Raw genomic sequence first — 24415 nt, 5'->3', positions numbered from 1 at the left:
CTTACATGTCAGATTGAAGGCGGTTTTCATGTACACTGTATTGCCAAAAGTATCTGCCCACCTGCCTTGACTCACATATACACTTAAAGTGTCATCCCATTCCTAATCCATCCATCCATTTTCTTCCGCTTATCCGAGGTCGGGTTGCATTCCGGCTCAGCTCCTTCTTCACCATAACGTATCGATACGGCGTCCGCATTACTGAAGATCCGCCTGTCGATCCCACGATCCACTCTTCCTTCACTCGTGAACAAGACTCATAGGTACTTGAACTCCTCCACTTGGGGCAAGATCTCCTCCCCAACTCGAATTCAATTTCCTAACCCATAGGGTTCAATATGATGTCGGTCCACCTTTTGCAGCTATTACAGCTTCAACTCTTCTGGGAAGGCTGTCCACAAGGTTGCGGAGTGTGTTTATAAGAACTTTCGACCATTCTTCCAAAAGCGCATTGGTGAGGTCACACACTGATGTTGGTCAAGAAGGCCTGGCTCTCAGTCTCCGTTCTAATTCATCCCAAAGGTGTTCTATCGGGCTCAGGTCAGGACTCTGTGCAAGCCAGTCAAGTTCATCCACACCAGACTCTGTCATCCTTGTCTTTATGGACCTTGCTTTGTGCACTGGTGCACAGTCATGTTGGAAGAGGAAGGGGCCCGCTCCAAACTGTTCACGACTGGATTTGTTGCACAGGTGGCATCCTGTGACAGTTCCACGCTGGAAATCACTGAGAGCGGCCCATTCTTTCACAAATGTTTGTAGAAACAGTCTCCATGCCTAAGTGCTGGATTTTATACACCTGTGGCCGGGCCAAGTGATTAGGACACCTGATTCTCATCATTTGAATGGGTGGCCAAATCCTTTTGGCAATATAGTGTATATTAAAAAGACAAAAAAGGCAAACACAGTTATTTATTCCACTCATTTTAATCAATATGGTAAGTCAAACAAATATGATACCATAAGGCATGAGAATGTAACCAAGCAAAAATGTGAATAAATGACATAGCTTATGACAAGAAATCAATGTTTTGTGTTGAGAAGCCACTTATTTGTAAACATGAAAATGTTGCTTTGAAATAGGAACAACTTAGAAGTCCGGTAATTGATTGCGATCAAACTTCAGAAGTTCTACTGCATTCACATTGGTAGGAAAAACACTGTCCGGAAAGCAAAAAAAACAAGTCAACTTCAAAAGTACCGATACAGTACTATACATTGTGGAGAATGCATATATGTTTAATAGTTCTTTCTTTATTCAGTCATGTTTAGAGCAGATAGTGTTTTTCCTTTTGTACTCTTTCTGTGTTTGTATCTTATGTCTGCAAGTAAACTGTGTGCTTTACCTTGAAGGTCGAAGGAATGTGGGAGTTGGAGTACTCCCTTTTTTTTAATCTTATCTGTATTAGAACAATGAGGCTGTATTCCTTTCTGGACAGGGTGGGTGCTGTTTTCGTATTCAAGAACTTGTCTCTTCCGTTTGAATGTTAGACCAATTCGAGATGACGGTATGACATGTCCGGTGAAAAGAGGACGTATGGTCAGTCTATCCTAGCCCGTTAGCTGCTAGCATGCCGTGTGTTGTGCCTCGGTGTGCATTGTTTACACAACGCGCGTTACGCTACTTAATATGTCCGTGTGGAAACTCGTTCGGCACACCTCCGAACCGAACCGGAACCCCCGTACCGAAACGGTTCAATACAAATACACGTACCGTTACACCCCTACAAAATATAAATTAAATGGCTAGAAAAAAAGCCCTGTCTTCTGTGCAGTTGAGTCTCCATCCACAATCTGAGGAATTAGCCTATTTTCTCTCATGCAAGTGGGCATTAGAAATAAATAGACCTTCTATTGTAAGTAGTACAACACACCTGAGAAGGTAATTTCAAGTTAGACGGCAAATAAACATGTTTTTAAGGTCTACAAATGCTGCATAGCTACATCTTGGCCTTCAGAGGAACGATATGGAGTGACTGGACGAACGAGCCCAAAGTGTCCAGGTACTCTTGCGGGTGGGTCTTCAGGTGGCCGGCGTGTTTGGAACGCTCCCATTTCTTTACGGTCAAGTCCACGCCGCGCTCCTGCCAAAAACTGATCACTTCCTCCATGGCGCGCGTGTCGCTCAGCGGGTCGTTGTCGCAGTAGAAAAAGAGTGCGGGGGCGGTGACGGGAGAGTTCCAAAACACCTCCAGGCTTCGGTTGTAGTAGTCGGTCGTTTGGCGCTTGAACGCGTTGAAGTAAAGCAGGCCGACTTGTTTCACTGCCGTCTCCCACTGAGGAAACACCATCTTGGCCACACCTGAGCAGAGAGGAGATTCAGATTTCTATGTAGAGTATGTCACAAAAACAATCTGAATATATCTTCTCAAGAGACAATAATATCAGAATTAAACTTGGATATACTTAACAGCAATCAAGGACCAGAGGGCCGTACTTCTCCATTCACTATTATTCTTATTTTGTACAGTACAGGCCAAAAGTTTGTACACACCATCTCATTTCAATGAGTTTTCTTTATTTTCATGACTATTTACATTTCAGATTGTCACCTACCCCCACCTCAACCTCCTTATGCTCTCTCAGGGAGAGCATGTCCCAAATTCCAAGCTGCTGTTTTGAGGCATGTTAAAAAAAATAATGCACTTTGTGACTTCAATAATAAATATGGCAGTGCCATGTTGCCATTTTTTTCCATAACTTGAGTTGATTTATTTTGCTCAAAAGACCTAACCTCGATCCTGACCTCATGGTAAACTACCGACCGGTCTCCCACCTTCCGTTTATTTCCAAAATTCTCGAAAAAATTGTTGCACAGCAGCTAAATGAACACTTAGTGACTAACAATCTCTGTGAACTTTTTCAATCCGGTTTCAGGGCAAATCACTCTACGGAGACAGCCCTCGCAAAAATGACTAATGATCTATTGCTAACGATGGATTCTGATGCGTCATCTATGTTGCTGCTTCTTGATCTTAGCGCCGCTTTCGATACCGTCGATCATAATATTTTATTAGAGCGTATCAAAACACGTATTGGTATGTCAGACTTAGCCTTGTCTTGGTTTAACTCTTATCTTACTGACAGGATGCAGTGCGTCTCCCATAACAATGTGACCTCGGACTATGTCAAGGTAACGTGCGGAGTTCCCCAGGGTTCGGTTCTTGGCCCTGCACTCTTTAGTATTTACATGCTGCCGCTGGGTGACATCATACGCAAGTACGGTGTTAGCTTTCACTGTTATGCTGATGACACCCAACTCTACATGCCCCTAAAGCTGACCAACACGCCGGACTGTAGTCAGCTGGAGGCGTGTCTTAATGAAATTAAACAATGGATGTCCGCTAACTTTTTGCAACTCAACGCTAAGAAAACGGAAATGCTGATTATCGGTCCTGCTAGACACCAGCATCTATTTAATAATACCACCTTAACATTTGACAACCAAACAATTAAACAAGGAGACTCGGTAAAGAATCTGGGTATTATCTTCGACCCAACTCTCTCGTTTGAGTCACACATTAAGAGTGTTACTAAAACGGCCTTCTTTCATCTCCGTAATATCGCTAAAATTCGTTCCATCTTGTCCACTAGCGACGCTGAGATCATTATTCATGCGTTCGTTACGTCTCGTCTCGATTACTGTAACGTATTATTTTCGGGCCTCCCTATGTCTAGCATTAAAAGATTACAGTTGGTACAAAATGCGGCTGCAAGGCTTTTGACAAAAACAAGAAAGTTTGATCATATTACGCCTATACTGGCTCACTTGCACTGGCTTCCTGTGCACTTAAGATGCGACTTTAAGGTTTTACTACTTACGTATAAAATACTACACGGTTTAGCTCCAGCCTATCTCGCCGATTGTATTGTACCATATGTCCCGGCAAGAAATCTGCGTTCAAAGAACTCCGGCTTATTAGTGATTCCCAGAGCCAAAAAAAAGTCTGCGGGCTTTAGAGCGTTTTCTATTCGGGCTCCAGTACTCTGGAATGCCCTCCCGGTAACAGTTAGAGATGCTACCTCAGTAGAAGCATTTAAGTCCCATCTTAAAACTCATTTGTATAATCTAGCCTTTAAATAGACCCCCCCTTTTTTAGACCAGTTGATCTGCCGTTTCTTTTCTTCTCTCCTCTTCTCCCCTGTCCCGTGCGAGGGGGAGTTGCATAGGTCCGGTGGCCATGGATGAAGTGCTGGCTGTCCAGAGCCGGGACCCCGGGTGGACCACTAGCCTGTGCATCGGTTGGGGACATCTCTGCGCTGCTGACCCGTCTCCGCTCGGGATGGTTTCCTGTTGGCCCCGCTGTGGACTGGACTCCCGCTGATGTGTTGGATCCACTGTGGACTGGACTTTCACAATGTTATGTCAGACCCACTCGACATCCGTTGCTTTCGGTCTCCCCTAGAGGGGGGGGGTTACCCACATATGCGGTCCTCTCCAAGGTTTCTCATAGTCATTCACCGACGTCCCACTGGGGTGAGTTTTTCCTTGCCCGTATGTGGGCTCTGTACCGAGGATGTCGTTGTGGCTTGTACAGCCCTTTGAGACACTTGTGATTTAGGGCTATATAAATAAACATTGATTGATTGATTGATTGATTTTGGAAAACCTTGTTACATTGTTTAATGCATCCAGCGGGGCATCACAACAAAATTAGGCATAATAATGTGTTAATTCCACGACTGTATATAGCGGTATCGCTTGATATCGGAATCGGTAATTAAAAGTTGGACAATATCGGAATATCGGCAAAAAAGCCATTATCGGACATCTCTACTATGTAGAGATTTAGTTTCCAGCCCGAAGCCAATATATTTAAAAATATTTAGTTCTTCTAAAATGATAGCCTGGAAAGTAGGGTAAGTAGCAAGGTAAGTATGTCTTGCCTACAGTCATGGTCTGGGGCTGCATGAGTCCTGCCGGTACTGAGAAGCAAAGGAGTTCCTTTTGCACTGACCTGAAGCCATAGTATCCACGGACCCGGCCACCAGGCTGTCGTAGATCTGACCCTTTATCCTCCCTGTGAGAGTCTGGTATTTCTGCGGCTCCTCGGACACCAGAACCAGCAGCTGGGAAAATGTGTAACCGCCGATGGAGAAGGCGTGGACGAGCAGCGGCCGGGACACGAAGCGATCGCTCTGCAGCACTTCCAGCAACTTCTTTCCGCGCTCTAAACTCAAGCGAGGCCACAGGAAGGCTTGCATCTTGAAATTGACAAAAACAGCTTAAAAGTTGACTGTGCGGAGTCTTTTGAAGAACAAAGAATACAGAAATGAAAGCCTGCATTATTGTAAGCACTTCAAAAACTCTTTTAATGGAAACTTATTTCCAGACGTTGGTTTGCAGTGTTGGTTAGAGATCGGTAGGTTGTGAGTTCAAACCCCGGCCGAGTCATACCAAAGACTATTAAAAATGGGACCCATTACCTCCCTGCTTGGAACTCAGCATTAAAGGCCTACTGAAACCCACTACTACCGACCACGCAGTCTGATAGTTTATATATCAATGATGAAATCTTAACATTATAACACATGCCAATACGGCCGGGTTAACTTATAAAGTGACATTTTAAATTGGCCGCTAAACTTCCGGTTCGAAACGCCTCTGAGGATGACGTATGCGCGTGACGTAGACCGGCGAACACGGGTATGCCTTCCACATTGAAGCCAATACGAAAAAGCTCTGTTTTCATTTCATAATTCCACAGTATTCTGGACATCTGTGTTCGTGAATCTGTTGCAATCATGTTCATTGCATTATGGAGAAGGAAGCTGAGCAAGCAAAGAAGAAAGTTGTCGGTGCGAAATGGACGTATTTTTCGAACGTAGTCAGCCACAACAGTACACAGCCGGCGCTTCTTTGTTTACATTCCCGAAAGATGCAGTCAAGATGGAAGAACTCGGATAACAGAGACTCTAACCAGGAGGACATTTGACTTGGATACACAGACGCCTGTAGAGAACTGGGACAACACAGACTCTTACCAGGATTACTTTGATTTGGATGACAAAGACGCAGACGTGCTACTGTGAGTATGCAGCTTTGGCTTTTTTTTGCGTATGTACGTAACTTTTTTAAAATATATAAGCTTTATGAACCTTGGGTTAGGTGAACGGTCTTTTGGGCTGAGTGATTGTGTGTGTTGATCATGTGTTTGAATTGTATTGGCGTGTTCTATGGAGCTAGGAGCTAGCAGAGGAGCTAGGAGCTAGCATAACACGTACCGTACCGTACGTGCGCGTCACGTACGTAACTTTTTAAAAATATATAAGCTTTATGAACCTTGGGTTAGGTGAACGGTCTTTTGGGCTGAGTGATTGTGTGTGTTGATCAGGTGTTTGAATTGTATTGGCGTGTTCTATGGAGCTAGGAGCTAGCAGAGGAGCTAGGAGCTAGCATAACAAACACGCAGGTGTTATTATGCAGGATTAATTTGTGGCATATTAAATATAAGCCTGGTTGTGTTGTGGCTAATAGAGTATATATATGTCTTGTGTTTATTTACTGTTGTAGTCATTCCCAGCTGAATATCAGGTCACCCCCGGCTCTCACAGCATCTTCCCTATCTGAATAGCTTCAACTCCCCACTAGTCCTTCACTTGCACTTTACTCATCCACAAATCTTTCATCCTCGCTCAAATTAATGGGGAAATTGTCGCTTTCTCGGTCCGAATCTCTCTCACTTCATGCGGCCATCATTGTAAACAATAGGGAACTTTGCGTATATGTTCAACTGACTACGTCACGCTACTTCCGGTAGGGGCAAGCCTTTTTTTTATCAGATACCAAAAGTTGCAATCTTTATCGTCGTTGTTCTATACTAAATCCTTTCAGCAAAAATATGTCAATATCGCGAAATGATCAAGTATGACACATAGAATAGATCTGCTATCCCCGTTTAAATAAAAAAAATTCATTTCAGTAGGCCTTTAAGGGTTGGGATTGGGGGTTAAAACACCAAAAATTATTTCCGGGCGCGGCCACCGCTGCTGCTCACTGCTCCCCTCAACTCCCAGGGGGTGATCAAGGGTGATGGGTGAAATGCAGAGGATAATTTCGCCACACCTAGTGTGTGTGTGTGTGAGAGACAATCATTGGTACTTTAACTTTTAACCATGCATTCATTTATTTATTTGGGCCAGTCCGCCACATATAAAATGGGTCACCACAGATACTTGACAGCAGCCAGCAACTTGATTGAAAATCCTATGCTTCCAAGGTACCGAGCCACTGCTCTAAGTTACCAATCCCCGCCTCCGTGGCAGAAAAAATAAATGACATTTTTTCCAAGTATCAGCACCTCAACGAAGATAAGGCATATCAACAGCAGGCACACAAAGCAGAGACAGGGCGCAATCAGAAGGCCCATAGCACATACCGTTCTGAACAATCACGTATTGTGCGTACTCGCATAATGTGTGACCCCTCCCTTTAGAAGCAGCCTCAGCATGTAACTAGGGAACTCCTAAACTGAATAAATAGAGGAGCGCGTGGGCTGTTCCTCAGAGCGTAGGGTGAGACTGTAACCGAGTGTGCAGTTCCATGTTCTCCTCATGAGCAAAATTTAACTCTGTCTCTGCCTGATTCCTTGATTCTTGTTCTGTTTAATAGTTTGGTGCTTAAACCTGACATGTAACTAGGGAACTCCTAAACTGAATAAAAAGAGGAGCACGTGGGCTGTTCCTCAGCGCGTAGGGTGAGACTGTAACTGAGTGTGCAGCTCCATGCGTTCTCCTCATGAGCAAAATTGAACTCTGTCTCTGCCTGATTCCTTGCTTCTTGTTCTGTTTAATAGATAGCTCTGTGCTTAAACCTGACAATTATAACTGCAGGACTGGTGGAATAAAGCATGTGATACATACAGTACAGGCTAAAAGTTTGGACACCCCTTCTCATTTCAATGTGTTTTCTTTATTTTCATGACTATTTGCATTGTAGATTTTCACTGAAGGCATCAAAACTATGAATGAACACATGTGGAGTTATGTACTTAACAAAAAAAGGTGAAATAACTTTTGTATTCTAGTTTCTTCAAAATAGCCACCCTTTGCTCCGATTACTGTTTTGTACACTCTTGGCATTCTCTCGACGAGCTTCATGAGAAGCTGAAATGGTTTTCACTTCACAGGTGTGCTTGAAGCTCAACTATCCGAGGTCGGGTCGCGGGGGCAGCAGCCTAAGCTGAGAAACCCAGACTTCCCTCTCCCTAGCCACTTCGTCCAGCTCCTCCCAGGGGATCCAGAGGCGTTCCCAGGCCAACCAGGAGACATAGTCTTCCCAACGTGTCCTGGGTCTTCCCCGTGGCCTCTTACCGGTCGGACGTGCCCGAAACCCCTCCTTAGGGCATCCTGACCAGATGCCCGAACCACCGTATCTGGCTCCTCTCCATGTGGAGGAGCAGCGGCTTTACTTTGAGCTCCCCCCGGATGGCAGAGCTTCTCACCCTATCTCTAAAGGAGAGACCCGCCACCCGGCGGAGGAAACTAATTTCGTCCGCTTGTACCCATGATCTTGTCCTTTCGGTCATAACCCAAAGCTCATGACCATAGGTGAGGATGGGAACGTAGATCGACCGGTAAATTGAGAGCTTTGCCTTCCGGCTCAGCTCCTTCTTCACCACAACGGATCGATACAGCGTCGGCATTACTGAAGACGCCGCACCGTTCCGCCGGTCGACCTCACGATCCACTCTTCCCTCACTCATGAACAAGACTCCAAGGTACTTGAACTCCTCCACTTGGGGCAGGGTCTCCTCCGCAACCCGGAGATGGCACTCCACCCTTTTCCGGGCGAGAACCATGGACTCGGACTTGGAGGTGCTGATTCTCATCCCAGTCGCTTCACACTCAGCTGCGAACCGATTCCGTGAGAGCTGAAGATCCTGGCCAGATGAAGCAATCAGGACAACATCATCTGCAAAAAGCAGAGACCTAATCCTGCAGCCACTAAACCAGATCCCCTCAACGCCTTGACTGCGCCTAGAAATTCTGTCCATAAAAGTTATGAACAGAATGGGTGACAAAGGGCAGCCTTGGCGGAGTCCAACCCTCACTGGAAACGTGTCCGACTTACTGCCGGCAATGCGGACCAAGCTCTGAAACTGATCGTTCAGGGAGCGGACCGCCACAATCAGACAGTCCGATACCCCATACTCTCTGAGCACTCCCCACAGGACTTCCCGAGGGACACGGTCGAAGGCCTCCTCTAAGTCCACAAAGCACATGTAGACTGGTTGGGTAAACTCCCATGCACCCTCAAGGACCCTGCCGAGAGTATAGAGCTGGTCCACAGTTCCACGACCAAGACGAAAACCACACTGTTCCTCCTGAATCCGAGGTTCGACTATCCGGCGTAGTGACTCGGCCGGGGTTTGAACTCACGACCTACCCATCTCAGGGCGGACACTCTAACCACTAGGCCAGGGGTCGGCAACCCGCGGCTCCGGAGCCGCATGCGGCTCCTTGACCACTCTGATGCGGCTCAGCTACATACATGCCGACCCCCCTGATTTTCCCAGGAGACTTATGGATCTCAGTGTCTCTCATAGACTACTCCCAGGGAAAAAATAATCCTATTTACACTCTAATTACTAAATAAAGGGAGTGCCCTAATTACACTGCAGTAATTGTCCTCTATAGCATTTACAAACAGTGTGCCAGTCCAGCCACATGTTGCATGATGTTATTACTTGCACACACAGGAGACAGCAAAGCATACTTACTCATCAGCCACACAGTTTACACTGACGGTAGCCGTATCAAACAACTTTAACATTGTTACGTTACAAATATGCGCCACACTGTGAACCCACACCAAAAAAGAATGAAAAACACATTTCTGGAGAACATCCCACCGTAACACAACATAAACACAACACAACCATTACCCAGAATCCCATGCAGCCCTAACTCTTCCGGTCTACATTATACACCCCCGCTACCACCAAATCCCCCCACACATCAACCCCCCCCCTCTCAGTGCGTTGGTTGAGCGGAAGAGTTAGGGCTGCATGGGATTCTGGGTGTTGGTACCGTCAGTGTAAGATGTGTGGCTGCTGAGTTAGTACGCCTTGCTGTCACTTACGTGAGCAAGCTGAAATGGCATTCTACGTGTGGTCGAGCAGGTACACTGTTAGGGCAGACTGTAGAGGGCGCCAAATGCAGTGTCATCACGCTCTGATATTCGGGAGTCTCCCGGGAAAAATGAGAGGGTTGGCAAGTATGACGCTATCAAGTGCCATTCATTCAAAACTCGCGGGCTGCACTAACATCAAATTTCCAAATTAAAGTGCGTTCCGGTGCGTGTGTCGGAGGCCCCTGGTTAACATAGCACAAAGCGTTTAAGCTTTGTATGCGGTGTTTTTCATTTAAAATTTTAAAAATTTTTTTGTGGCTCCCATTACTTTCTTTAATTTGTGAAACTTGCCAAAATGGCTCTTTGAGTGGTAAAGGTTGCCGACCCCTGCACTAGGCCACACAAATAATGTTGTAAAAACCAACACAAAAATTCTGGCAACTAAGCTGCCAGCTTTTTCCCCGTAAACCCCCCCCAAAAAACAGTGGTACTGTTTTTCCGTTTACCGTAAAATGTAAAAAAGCAACAACTATATTTTACAGTAACATTTTGTAAATGTTAAGTTTTTACTGTAAAATCGACAGTCTACTTAAAACAATTTATATAATTAATAATGAAATCCAGAGGCATATTCATACATTATTGGCTATTACAAGCAGCCCTCTGATGGCAGCAATAACTGCCACGTGGCCCTCAATGAAAACCAGTTTGACATCCCTGCTGTAGTGGTAGTGGGTGAGGGGGTGTATTGGGGTTGGGCCTAACACTGTCCGACATTTACCCTTACCTCGCTCTCCACAACCAGCACGTCAAAGCCGGTGCGCAGGTAGATCTCATAGTACTTGGCCACAGCTTGGGGACGTGCTCCCATCCATGGCAGCATGAGCGTTAGAGGCTTATGTTGGTCACAGGCTTGCGTGGGACCCGCTGGCGAGCCAGGGGTCTCCTGGCTCATGTAGAAGGTGATATTTTTACTTAGCTGGTGGGAGGAGAAACTTCTGCTCAGAACGTTTCTCGCCAACATCCCTACTGCTGTCCACGGACCCCGGATTAGTTTACCGCAGACCCAGATCCAGTCTGCGGGAGAGAAAAAAGTCAAATTATTACATTTTTGTGAACACCAAATGATATATACTGTACAGGCCAAAAGTTTGGACACACCTTCTCCTCATTCGATGCGTTTTCTTTATTTTCATGACTATTTACAGTGTAGATTGTCACTGAAGGCATCACAACTATGAATGAACACGTGGAGTTATGTACTTAACAAAAAAAGGTGAAAGCATGTTTTATATTCTAGTTTGTTCAAAATAACCACCCTTTTTTCTGATAACTTTTTCACACACTCTTGGCATTCTCTCGATGAGCTTCAAAAGGAGGTCACCTGAAATGGTTTTCACTTCACAGGTGTGCTCAAAGCTCATGGAGAGAATGCAGTGTGCAAAGCAGTAATCAAAGTAAAAGGTGGCTATTTTGAAGACACTAAAATACAAAACATGTTTTCAGTGATTTCACTTTTTTTGTTAAGTACATAACTCCAGATGTTATGACTATCTACTAGGGGTGTAACGGTACGTGTATTTGTATTGAACCGTTTCGGTACGGGGGTTTCGGTTCGGTTCGGAGGTGTACCGAACGAGTTTCCACACGAACATATCAAGTAGCCGCCTCCGCTTCCTTCTGCCTCTGTCTGTACTCTACACAGCACCCAGCATTGTCCCACCCACACAACCATCTGATTGGTTACAAACAGAGCAGTAACAGCCAATCAGCAGTGCGTATTCAGAGCGGTAACAGTCAATCAGCAGTGCGTATTCAGAGCGCGTGCAGTCAGTGCTTAGCGTTTAGCAGGTAAGCATCAGGCAGCGGACTCTCCCCAAATTATAATAAAACACCTCCCAGTCAACTACTAGTAACATCACTATGAGCCCGTTGACCTTCTAGAAATATAAAAGGCAGCTCAGCTTGCTCGCAGTCCTGGCTTGAGGTGAAGGCTAATTCACTTTTAGTGTAACGTTAGCTCATTTTGCGGTGTGTGTGTTACGGACAGCAAAGCCCTGTCTGTCTGTTATTTCACTTTACCTTTTTCTGTGTTGATTGAGCTGTGTTGAAGCAGCAAAAAAGGACATTATGTTAAATGAAGAGTTTCTGTCTCTGATAGTTGATATAATAATGTAAGTGCATCATTAAGCCTACATGAACTCCATGGTGTTCAGGGATGAATAGTCTCTTCTATTGCTATTGTACCATTTTTTCAGCTATAGTTACATTAATCATTAGTAATGCAGCAGCCTAGTTTTGAATGGCAGGGTCCCTGCTATCTAATGTTGATATATTTTTATCAACATGTGATAGCAGGGACCCTGTTATCACATGTTGATAAAAATATAACATTTACATAATAAATCAACTACAGGCTTCCCAAATGCTGTAATAAATTAAGCATGATGAGTTGACTTGAAACTGTTTAATGTTGCACTTTGTATATGTAGGAGAAAAGTTTTGTCATTTTATTTAATCTGAGCAACAACTTGAGGCAGTTTAATGTTGATTAATGTGGGCAGAATTATTATAGTGTTCCCAATGTTAAAAGGATAAAGCCATTGTTTACAAATTTGGTAAATAAATAACCAAATAAATGTATATTTTGTTTTCTTACTGTACCGAAAATGAACCGCACCATGACCTCTAAACCAAGGTACGTAGCGAACCAAAATGTTTGTGTACCGTTACACCCCTACTATCTACAATGTAAATAGTCATGAAAATAAAGAAAATGCATTGAATGAAATTAGGAGAAAATAGATACAGCATTAACATAGTGTCATCACAATTGTGTTAGCAGATATTGTAGCAACTCCCAATTGGCCTCTCGCTTGAAAGTTGAAGCGTGGGTTTTGTACTTTGACCCGCTTTCTGTTTCGCCAGAGTAAACCACTCGGACTTCCAGAATGTAATTTTGTGAATGGTTTCATAAAAAGGCAGCGTTCAGTCATAAACTTATCGAGTTGATCTAAAGGCAGCAGGTAATTTAAGCGTCTACAGCAGTGCCTCTCACACTTTTCTCACCAAAGATCCACCTCAGAAAAAATGTTGCGCTCCAAGTACCACCACAATGACCAACAATAAACTACAATAGCATAGTAGGCCTGAGTATTCATTAAAAACACGGCAGAAGTTTTATTCAACAAGTATTTTTAATGTTTTTGGCCTCTGTAACAAATAAAACACTGTACTTTAATCAAGTGATTCTTTGGCGTACCACTAGTAGCAGAACCGTCGAAAGCAGGATCAGGCCCTCGGACAGGTTCAATCTGGCTAGCGAGATGACTAAGTGTAAAATCGAGCTGCATTTTTAACTTAAAGAAACAGTTTTCCTAAGTGTGTCCACTGGATGTGGCGGTATCAATTCTGTGAGGCAAGTAAATGGTTTATACAGGGGCGAGCAAGTACCGTATTTCCTTGAATAGCCGCAGGGGCGTTAATTAATTTAAAACCTCCTGTCACTCCTGCGTTTACCGGAAACCGGCGGGATGGCCGTGCATGCGGTAATTATTTTAAAACCTCTTCTCACTCCGGCGTTTACCAAAAGGAATCCATAAAATTTAGGCGTGCGCTTTGAGTGTGATGTAAGCATACCATCATGAAAAGCACATTTAATTAAAAAAACGTTATTATGGTCTTACCTGTACTTATAAATGGAGTCCATTTGCAGCTCCTTCTGACCAAAAGCATCGATAACTTGTTTATAGAAGTCTTTCTTATTTTCCTTCTTCAGTTTTAAAAGTCTCTGTTTCGATGGAGATATTCCTTTAATTATTACATCCTGCTTCGATTGAAAGTCCAGTTTAGAAAACTGTTTTATTTTAGATACCGGTATGTAATCCTCCATGTTAAAAGTTCAGGCAGAGGAAAAAAAAAAAAATATCTTGCTGCGTGTGTTCACTTCTTCTGCAGTACCGGAAGTCGCAAGAAGGATCACTAGCGCGGCAGCGCCCTCTACCACCAGGAGGCGGGAGTCATTTAATGACTTATACAGTATTTCACACACGCAGCTACGGTATATTAATAAAACATAGCTGCTTACTGTTCTCTTTAGCATATTGTACCGGTATTCAATAGCTTGGACCTTAAATCCTACTGAAAAGCTCTTTATCTTTTTTCCTTTGTGCGATTGTAAACTACTGAAAGCAGCTTCCTCCATTTTGAAGATGAGGACAGATGCGTCACTCGTGACGTAACGAATTTGACCCGGTGGAAGTTCTAGCCATATGCTAAATATTTTGCGAAACGAGTTTGACCCGGCGAAAATTATAGACATGCGATAATAAAATTAATATTTTGCGAAACGAATTTGATCCAGCTTCAATAATAAACCGGCGATAAGGCCAAGCATGCGTTAATTATTTTGAGAAACGAGTTTGACCCGGCAGTAATTCTAGACGTGCGAATACTATATTCCCTGCGCCAATTCAAGGAAATACGGTATACCAAGCAAGAGGTACATGATAAAGCAGGGTTGTGAATCCTCCCCCTCGAACCAACGTAAAACACGCAGGAGTAAATAAATATAAATGATAAATGGGTTATACTTGTATAGCGCTTTTCTACCTTCAAGGTACTCAAAGCGCTTTGACAGTATTTCCACATTCACACACACATTCACACACTGATGGCGGGAGTTGCCATGCAAGGCGCTAACCAGCAGCCATCAGGAGCAAGGGTGAAGTGTCTTGCCCAAGGACACAACGGACGTGACTAGGGTGGTAGAAGGTGGGGATTGAACCCCAGTAACCAGCAACCCTCCGATTGCTGGCCCGGCCACTCTACCAACTTTGCCACGCCGCCCCATGTTGAGTAAAATAAACAATTGGTAACCCTACTTAAAATGCTGCATGAGACACTGCACATTGATCTAGTTGTGTGAAAAAGATTGTGGAAATGATGAATGAGGTAGTTGGTACATAGAAGAGTTTTTATTTATGCTTTATTATGTTTATTGTTCAATCCTAGATGGGCTGTGACTTAAAGTTTGCACCCGCTCTGTGCCCAATATAAACCATGGTAAGTGAATGCTCCCATTAAAATCTCCTGATGATTGAGGAAACCCTCATGAAACAGGTCTGTAGAGATGAAATAGTCGTGTGATTTTTTCCCCCACACATACATATTACGCTCTACCACGGTATCAAGCACTATTTTTTATTTATTTTTGGATCATCTAATTAAGACATATACATATATATATATATATATATAATGTATATATATATATATATATATATATATATATATATATATATATATATATATATATATATATATATATATATATATATATACATACATATACACATTATATATATATATATATATATATATATATATATATACAAACCCCGTTTCCATATGAGTTGGGAAATTGTGTTAGATGTAAATATAAACGGAATACAATGATTTGCAAATCCTTTTCAACCCATATTCAGTTGAATATGCTACAAAGACAACATATTTGATGTTCAAACTGATAAACATTTTTTTTTTTGCAAATAATCATTAACTTTAGAATTTGATGCCAGCAACACGTGACAAAGAAGTTGGGAAAGGTGGCAATAAATACTGATAAAGTTGAGGAATGCTCATCAAACACTTATTTGGAACATCCCACAGGTGTGCAGGCTAATTGGGAACAGGTGGGTGCCATGATTGGGTATAAAAGTAGATTCCATGAAATGCTCAGTCATTCACAAACAAGGATGGGGTGAGGGTCACCACTTTGTCAACATATGCGTGAGCAAATTGTTGAACAGTTTAAGAAAAACCTTTCTCAACCAGCTATTGCAAGGAATTTAGGGATTTCACCATCTACGGTCCGTAATATCATCAAAGGGTTCAGAGAATCTGGAGAAATCACTGCACGTAAGCAGCTAAGCCCGTGACCTTTGATCCCTCAAGCTGTACTGCATCAACATGCGACAGTGTGTAAAGGATATCACCACATGGGCTCAGGAACACTTCAGAAACCCACTTACAGTAACTACAGTTGGTCGCTACATCTGTAAGTGCAAGTTAAAACTCTCCTATGCAAGGCGAAAACCGTTTATCAACAACACCCAGAAACGCCGTCGGCTTCGCTGGGCCTGAGCTCATCTAAGATGGACTGATACAAAGTGGAAAAGTGTTCTGTGGTCTGACGAGTCCACATTTCAAATTGTTTTTGGAAACTGTGGACATCGTGTCCTCCGGACCAAAGAGGAAAAGAACCATCCGGATTGTTATAGGCGCAAAGTTGAAAAGCCAGCATCTGTGATGGTATGGGGGAGTATTAGTGCCCAAGACATGGGCAACTTACACATCTGTGAAGGCGCCATTAACGCTGAAAGGTATATACAGGTTTTGGAGCAACATATGTTGCCATCCAAGCAACGTTACCATGGACGCCCCTGCTTATTTCAGCAAGACAATGCCAAGCCACATGTTACATCAACGTGGCTTCACAGCAAAAGAGTGCGGGTACTAGACTGGCCTGCCTGTAGTCCAGACCTGTCTCCCATTGAAAATGTGTGGCGCATTATGAAGCCTAAAATAGCACAACGGAGACCCCCGGACTGTTGTACAACTTAAGCTGTACATCAAGCAAGAATGGGAAAGAATTCCACCCGAGACGCTTCAAAAATGTGTCTCCTCAGTTCCCAAACATTTATTGAGTGTTGTTAAAAGAAAAGGCCATGTAACACAGTGGTGAACATGCCCTTTCCCAACTACTTTGCACATGTTGCAGCCATGAAATTCTAAGTTAATTATTATTTGCAAAAAAGTTTTTGAGTTTGAACATCAAATATCTTGTCTTTGTAGTGCATTCAATTGAATATGGGTTGAAAAGGATTTGCAAATCATTGTATTCCGTTTATTTTACATATAACACAATTTCCCAACTCATATGGAAACAGGGTTTGTGTGTGTATATATATATATATATATATATATATATATATATATATATATATACATATATACATACACACACACATACATATTTTTATTTAATCTAGGACTTCCCGCGGGCCGGATTTTGGATGCTGGCGGGCTGAATCCTGGTTTAATTGCTTTGTAGATACACTGAGATTAAGTCTAAATTAATTTTGTTCTTCGTGGTGTTTTTGAAACTGCAGCATTTTTTTTTAAATTTACTTTAACAAAAGAGAAATGTGGGATACTTCTGTTGTTGCCTTATTTGTATTTGACTTTATATTGTATTTATATTATTATTTGGTGCAGCAGGAGGGGATAGAAAGAGAAAAAAAGGAAGACAGAGGGGGGAATTGTGGGGACAAGAGGGGGATAAGACAGAGAGACAGAAAAACAACAACAGCAAACACAACAATAACAACAACAATAGAACATCCATCCATACGATATGTACAGATATGATGGTAAAAGTGATAGCAAAGAATCAGTTAATAATAAATAATAATACAGAAATGACAATGAACATTATTACACTACAGATGGAGCGATACAAATCCCAATAGCAATAGCGCTATTGATAATGAATAATAACAATAATTACCTCTATTATCAACAATGCAATTGTTCAAATTCAACAATACATATATGTAATGATAACATGAAATACTAAAGAAAGCAGAAAAATAGAGGGGAAGAAAGAGAAGCCAACTATATTATCCTTGTAGATTGTTATAGTACCAATACCCAGTTTACCCTAGGGGAACAACGTTAATATATGTTTGATGATACGTGATTACCGGTATATTATATATATATATATATATATATATATATATATATATATATATATATATATATATATATATATATATATATATATATATATATATACAGTGGGGCAAAAAAAGTATTTAGTCAGCCACCCATTGATTGTCAATGGGTGGCTGGCTAAATACTTTTTTGCCCCACTGTATATATGCAATGGACATTGAGTGGATCTAGCATAAAATTGTGAGAGTCCAGTCCGTAGTGGATCTAATATAATAGTGAAAGTCCAGTCCATAGTGGATCTAGCATAATAGTGAGAGTCCAGTCCATAGTGGATCTAGCATAATAGTGAGAGTCCAGTCCATAGTGGGGCCAGCAGGAGACCGTCCCGAGCGGAGACAGGTCAGAAATCCTATCAATGTTGTAGTTACACAATAGCAAAAATTTTAGGCCTCCAAGGTTAGAAATTACATGACGAGAAATGAAAACATGCACCTGGGGATAGGTTGATTGGCAACACTAAATTGGCCCTAGTGTGTGAATGTTGTCTGTCTACCCTGCGATGAGGTGGCGACTTGTCCAGGGTGTACCTCGCCTTCCACCCGAATGCAGCTGAGATAGGCTCCAGCACCCCCCCGTGATCCCAAGCGGTAGAAAATGGATGGATGAAAAAGAAGTTCCAAATTGAGGTAGGATCTTTCAAATAGTGTCTTATCCAATTCATCTTGAAGGTGTTGTTTAAGTGTAGTGAAACCCAGAAAGTTTAGACCACCCTGATTGTAATTGTTCATTATAACAGCATTTTTTTTAATATAAAGAATTTTCTTTTTCCAAATAAAGTCAACAAGTATTTTGTCATTAGTCTAACATATTTTACGGTTAACATCTAAAGAAATAGCCGCATATGTAAGCCTGTAGATACCGTCTGCTTTGGAGAGTAAGGTTGTGCCTTTTAAGCATAAGTCTCTCTGCAGCCATTGGTTAAATCTTTTATTTATTTTTCTACAATTGGGGTAAAGTTCAAGACCGATTTAGAACTCTGATGTTTAGTAATAAGTATTCCTAGGTAAGTAATACTATCCTTAATTGGAATTGTACATATAGACATCAATTCACATCTCTTCACAGCCATTAGTTCACACTTATTCCCATTCAAGTCATGCCGAAAGACAGGTAATAGATTCGCGTGTAGGTGACGTCACAATTATTAATTGTGACGTCACCTACACGCATAGGTATAGTTAATTTAATTAACTATATTAACATGACGTCATGCCGAAAGACAGGGAAGATAGATTCGCGTGTAGGTGACGTCACAATTAACTATCTCAATGAACATCAAGCCGTCCGAGTGTCTACGTCACACAAGCTTAACATTTTGCAAACCTTGACAGCAACGCCTCAATTTTAGGTTCCACGTACCGACGTTTAAACTCCTCAAAACAACAAATAACCTTCCGAACGTTGTCCACCGTGACTTTTCTTCTTCCCTTTAAGCGTGCTTCGGGTTCTTCTTCGCTTTTATCGGCGGTTGGCAAACACGTTATTGGGCGCATTGCAGCCACCTACAGGACAGCGGTGGAACGAAAAATATTACACAACAATCAAAATACATGAATTAATATAGATAATAATAACTACAAAAATAATAAATACATCATAAATATGATTATGGAATAAATTATGTTTAATAGATATGTTTGCTTGAGCAGAAATGCGTATATAAGGTCACGTGGTGTGTTTGTGGGCGTGTATTCAAAGAACAGAAGTGTGTGTAATGACAATATCCATCCATCCATCTACATCTTATAAGTAGACACAGCATTGGCTGTTGTGACGCGAGAAATTCGGCCGCCATCTTGAAGTGGTGATGAGCAGCCGGTGAGCAGCCTAAACTGACAGTTGACAGGTAGAAAACAAAGATAATGTTCAGCGTTTTCCTGCTCAAATGAGCGGACTGTTGAAAATAGGAATCGGGGGATTACTTTTCACAAGTAAGATTTAACATTAACGTACTATTGGTTGTATTTTGTGAAAATAATATTATCATATTGTATATAGTTCTCTGCAAACCTATGAAATGTTCTATTTTGTCTTCATTATTTTGTCAGAATGCACCAGAATGCTTCATTTGTATGTGAAAATCACAAATAAATCTTCTGGGGGAGTATGACCTCCCTACAGGGTTTTGGTTTACAAACTTTCAGCCCCACCTAAAACAAAATTCACCAGCCGCCACTGATTATGATGCATTCTCATTTTAGGCAAAGTATAAGACAATAACAGTATAATTGTAACCAGGAATAAGTCTTCAAGTAACAATATTCAAATACTAACATCGTTGGATAAAACAGAATTTGGTTTTATTCTGAATCCAGGGAAACAGATTGGTGGTTTTAGCTGATATAAAGACTTTCAGGTGATAGTTTTAGATATGTGTAATATATCATTTCCAACTTAATAATAATAATAACAATAATAATACCTCAACATTGATTTCCACATACACCGTAGTACTATTTCATCTATCTATTTATATCCATACATCCATCTTCCGCTTATCAGAGGTCAGGTCACGGGGGCAGCAGCCTAAGCAGAGAATCCCAGACGGCATAACGGACCTAAAAGTAATTACTTAGATTACTCGTTACTAGTATTATATAACGGCGTTATTACGAAGACTGGTCCCAACAAATATCACATTTTTCGCCTAATCTCAAAGAAAAAAGCTCATTACCAAATTTTAAAAAACACAGGCTTTTTTTTTTAATTTGCACCACTACTTCCTCTATTCTACACCTTTCTGCTGATCCTATACACCACTCATGATGGACTTTTTCACAAATAATATTAATATACTCTGTACTTTTGGGTTTTTATGGCCCTCTTGATCATTGATTGGGCCCTTTTATACTGTGCCATAGTTTCTTCAATGTGATTTATGGCTTCACTTATTCAATACTGATATTCCTTTCTTTTCTTCAGCAGACTGCAATGTTTCACTGACTTTTTCCTAGTTTAGCATTTTAACCTCCATGTGTCCACAGTAACACATTCTAGGCCATGAAAACCTCCCACATTTTGGGAGCATTGAAAAAACAATTTCCATCAAAGACTAATTTAAAAAGTAATATATGACGCTTTCTTTAAAAAATGATGAAGCCCTTTAAAAAAATCCACACACTTGTTTCTATTATTTTATAATATTTCATGTTTCCAATTGCGTTTTGTTGTCTAATAGTCTGGCAAATAGAGATTATATGTCCTCATGTATTTTCCATGTATCGTGTTTGTTCTATTTGTACGGTTCTGTTCTACATCGTTATTGAAATAAAGTTGAAACAATTTTTTAGTGCCTGTTACTTTTGTATTTCTGTAAACTCAGTTTGAAAAGCCTGTAGCACCGCAACAAAATGTGTTTAAAGATCTAAGTCACTAGTTAACAATTCCGAAACAAAGAAATCTATTATTTTTAGATGTAACACACACACTTCTGTTAATCATGACCTATTTTCTATATTGTTGCGTTCCGGAAGAGTTAGTGCTGCAAGGGGTTCTGGGTATTTGTTCTGTTGTGTTTATGTTGTGTTACGGTGCGGATGTTCTCTCCTCTTTTTTTTTAAACTTTCCCTGATTACATGGCAACAGCTGTTTCTATGGGACTGGGGTCGTAAACAGCCGTCGCCTTTGATTATAACAGTTCAAAGAAAAGGTCGTAAAACAGTACAAAGAAGAGGTGCCCGGAACTTGGGCAGATCCTGCTTTCTCTCCACTTTGTAGTTCTCGGGTCAAAACAAAATCTTTCTGTGGATTACAATACATGAAAGAAACAGAACACCTTCATGTTGCTTCCCATCCTACACAGTGGAGTTTTACAAGACGCCTTCTTGGTCGGTTCATTTGATAGGGAAATCATAATACAGGTACTGAGAAACACCCCCCCCCCCCCCCCCCAAAAAAAAATGTCATTAAAAAATAAATAAAATATAATAACGAAAAGAATTGAAAATGGAAAAAGACGGGGGGAAACTATTTTTTATTGTTTTAGTATGTTTTTAGTTTGAAGACAAACATGACACGAACCTTCCCAATTGTTAGAACTACCACTGTTTAATATGTTTGTGTGTATGCTTCACTGATGACACTATTTGGTGAACATCCTTTTGTCCTACTCATTTCGGTGGTTCTTGAACTCACCATAGTGTGGACTGTGACACAACAGTTTCTTTACAGGTACAGTCTTCCACACCTTCTTTGTCTCATTTTGTCCATCAAACTTTTTATGCTGTGTGTGAATGCACAAAGGTGAGCTTTGTTGATGTTATTTACTTGTGTAGAGTGCTAATCAGGCATATATATGTATATATATTTGAGCTCATTTAATATCCTTTACTTTTATCCTCTTTGTATATAATTTACATTTGCATGTCTCATGACACATTATCTGTATGTAATATTAGCTGCATTTCTGTTGTTTGTGTGCCATGTTGTTCCAGACCACAGCAAACGTTACCTAGCTTGCCAAAGATTGTAATAAATCTATTAGAAGAAGACAGCCTGCCGTTTCCTTTAACTTGGACACACACATCTATACCTTTGGCCATTAAAAACCAGTCATTTCCAGGAGTTATGTCACCTTCTGAGTAGCCTCTGATTTACTAATGGTTTCTAATGTTGTAAAAATGTGTAGAATAAATATTACATTTCAACATTTCTGTCAACAAAGATTTGCTTCAGCCTGCGACTCATTTTGATAGTAGGCTAATATAGCTAATATAGACACTTATATCATGGGTTGCCTTCATTATAACACTTATATAAGTCTTATAAAATCATTTATAACACTTATATAAGTCTTTCAAAATAATTTTGATAGTAGGCTATTATAGCTAATATAGATACTTACATCATGTGTTGCCTTCATTATAACACTTTTACACAGCTTTTCATTTTTTGTGACTCCAGACAGATTTGTTTTTTGTATTTTTGGTCCAATTTGGCTCTCTCAACGTTTTGGGTTGCCGACCCCTGGGTTAAAAGCACAATGCGCACCCTGAACTCCATTGTAAAAATGTATGTTTCTACATTTGTTCTATTTTATTTTTAAATTTTCCTGAGGGAACTCTCCTGAAGGAATCAATAAAGTACTATCTATCTATCTATTTTATGTTATGATTAAATCTACCATGTTCACATTGGTTAAGTTTGCAGTTATGTGACCTTTAATTTGGCTATCATGGTGTCATTTTGACAATTGTTACAATTATATTATAATTGTAATATTTCAATGATGATCAATGAATGTGTTGTGGCAGTTGTGGATGTCGCCAATGCGGCATCACCATGTCACCATTTTTTCCCCTCTGAATTTTCAACTAACTTAAGTGTTTTGCCAAAAGGATTACCGGTAGTTGTAACTTGTGCATTTTCAGAACGTGCTTGTTCTATTTTTGACCAAAGTAAGACAAAGTTTTGAAGTTTTCTTTATTTTTTAATTATTGTGCCGTGATTTTTACCAGGAATAGATTTTCCTCCCTGAGGCCCGTGAGCTAAAATGAGTTTGACACTCCGGATGTAAAGTGAATTCATTAATTTCACAGTTTTAGTCACATTTGGACATTCTTTGCTGTCATAAAGTGTAAATAAGAAGCTCACGTCTGTATAATCAAACTAAAAGTAAACAACACCTTGATGGCCGAATGGCAATTTTAATTTGATGGCCCAAAGAGAACCAAAAAGGTATTTGCGATACCAATGGTATTTTGTAGGCATTGCTGGATTTTTTATTGGTTGTATGTCATATTTTGTTGCATTTTCTGTTCTATGGTTACCATCACAATTTTCCTTTTTTTGCTATCGGTGGTACTCTTTTATTATGGCATCACAGAAAAAAGCCAAAGACCCAAAAACAACAATCACATCTGAGATGCTCACGGCGCTTAAGTAGTTTGCTGATGCCACTGTGATCCCAGGATGCAGAGAAGGTAGGCAAAGTGAAAGCAGGAGGTCCCTTTATTGGGTACCAGACAAAACACAGATATCAAACAGGAACAACTGACAAAACAAGAAATGATACCAAATTGTCAGGTTGGATCACGACGGTCACGTCCATAAACTGGTTGGAGTTTTGTTTGACTTCTGAGAAATAGTTTGGTTGAACTCCAAATCCTACCACTGTTGGGACGTCCGACTTGCACTGTTCTAAAAAGCGAAACCGAGAGGTGTTTTCAATTGTTTCCACAACCAGACTGTGGTGAAGATCTGACCTTCCGTGTCACAAATCAGTAGTCTGGAGAGGACACAGGAAAGCCTCAACCCAGCCGTAAGTAAAGGGGACCGGAGAAGAACAATGGCAGGCCAAACACATGAGGTCAGTGAGTGACATGACCGAATGGTCAGTGCCTTGCCGACTATATGCGTTGGGCGACCAGTTTCTGTTTGGATAAGTCCTGATCCAGCAAGACAAAGTCAGCAGGGACCAGGGTGGGATCCTGCTGGGACTGAGAGCGGTCAGGACAAGATGCAGAAACAAAGCTGCAAAAGCAAAGTCAGGGACAACAAAGTGGTTATGTTGGGACAAAGAAGTGGCCCTTCAAAGTAAAATGA

The 24415-nt window shown here is 41.3% G+C and overlaps 1 protein-coding gene across 2 annotated transcripts; it reads right to left on the bottom strand.

Moving 5' to 3' along the window:
- Nucleotides 1–939: 939 nt before the first annotated feature.
- On the bottom strand, nt 940–19351 carry si:dkey-5i3.5 (uncharacterized protein LOC565091 homolog). 2 transcript variants are annotated; one of them, XM_062036133.1, is made up of 4 exons: nt 19232–19351; nt 10860–11149; nt 4956–5202; nt 940–2299 (listed from the first exon to the last, which is right to left on the bottom strand). In XM_062036133.1, the coding sequence occupies exons 2-4, from the start codon at nt 11094–11096 to the stop codon at nt 1938–1940; spliced, it is 846 nt and encodes a 281-aa protein (XP_061892117.1). In that variant the 5' UTR covers nt 11097–11149; nt 19232–19351; the 3' UTR covers nt 940–1937. The 2 variants fall into 2 exon arrangements, with proteins under 2 accessions (XP_061892117.1, XP_061892116.1); XM_062036132.1 differs by having other exon boundaries at nt 19196–19335.
- Between the last annotated feature and the right edge of the window lie 5064 nt (nt 19352–24415).

The sequence above is a fragment of the Entelurus aequoreus genome, linkage group LG24, assembly GCF_033978785.1.
Source record: "Entelurus aequoreus isolate RoL-2023_Sb linkage group LG24, RoL_Eaeq_v1.1, whole genome shotgun sequence".
Classification (NCBI taxonomy): Eukaryota; Metazoa; Chordata; class Actinopteri; order Syngnathiformes; family Syngnathidae; genus Entelurus; species Entelurus aequoreus.
The sequence above is the reverse complement of the archived record's forward strand: the minus strand, read 5'-3'. Positions and strand labels throughout refer to the sequence as shown.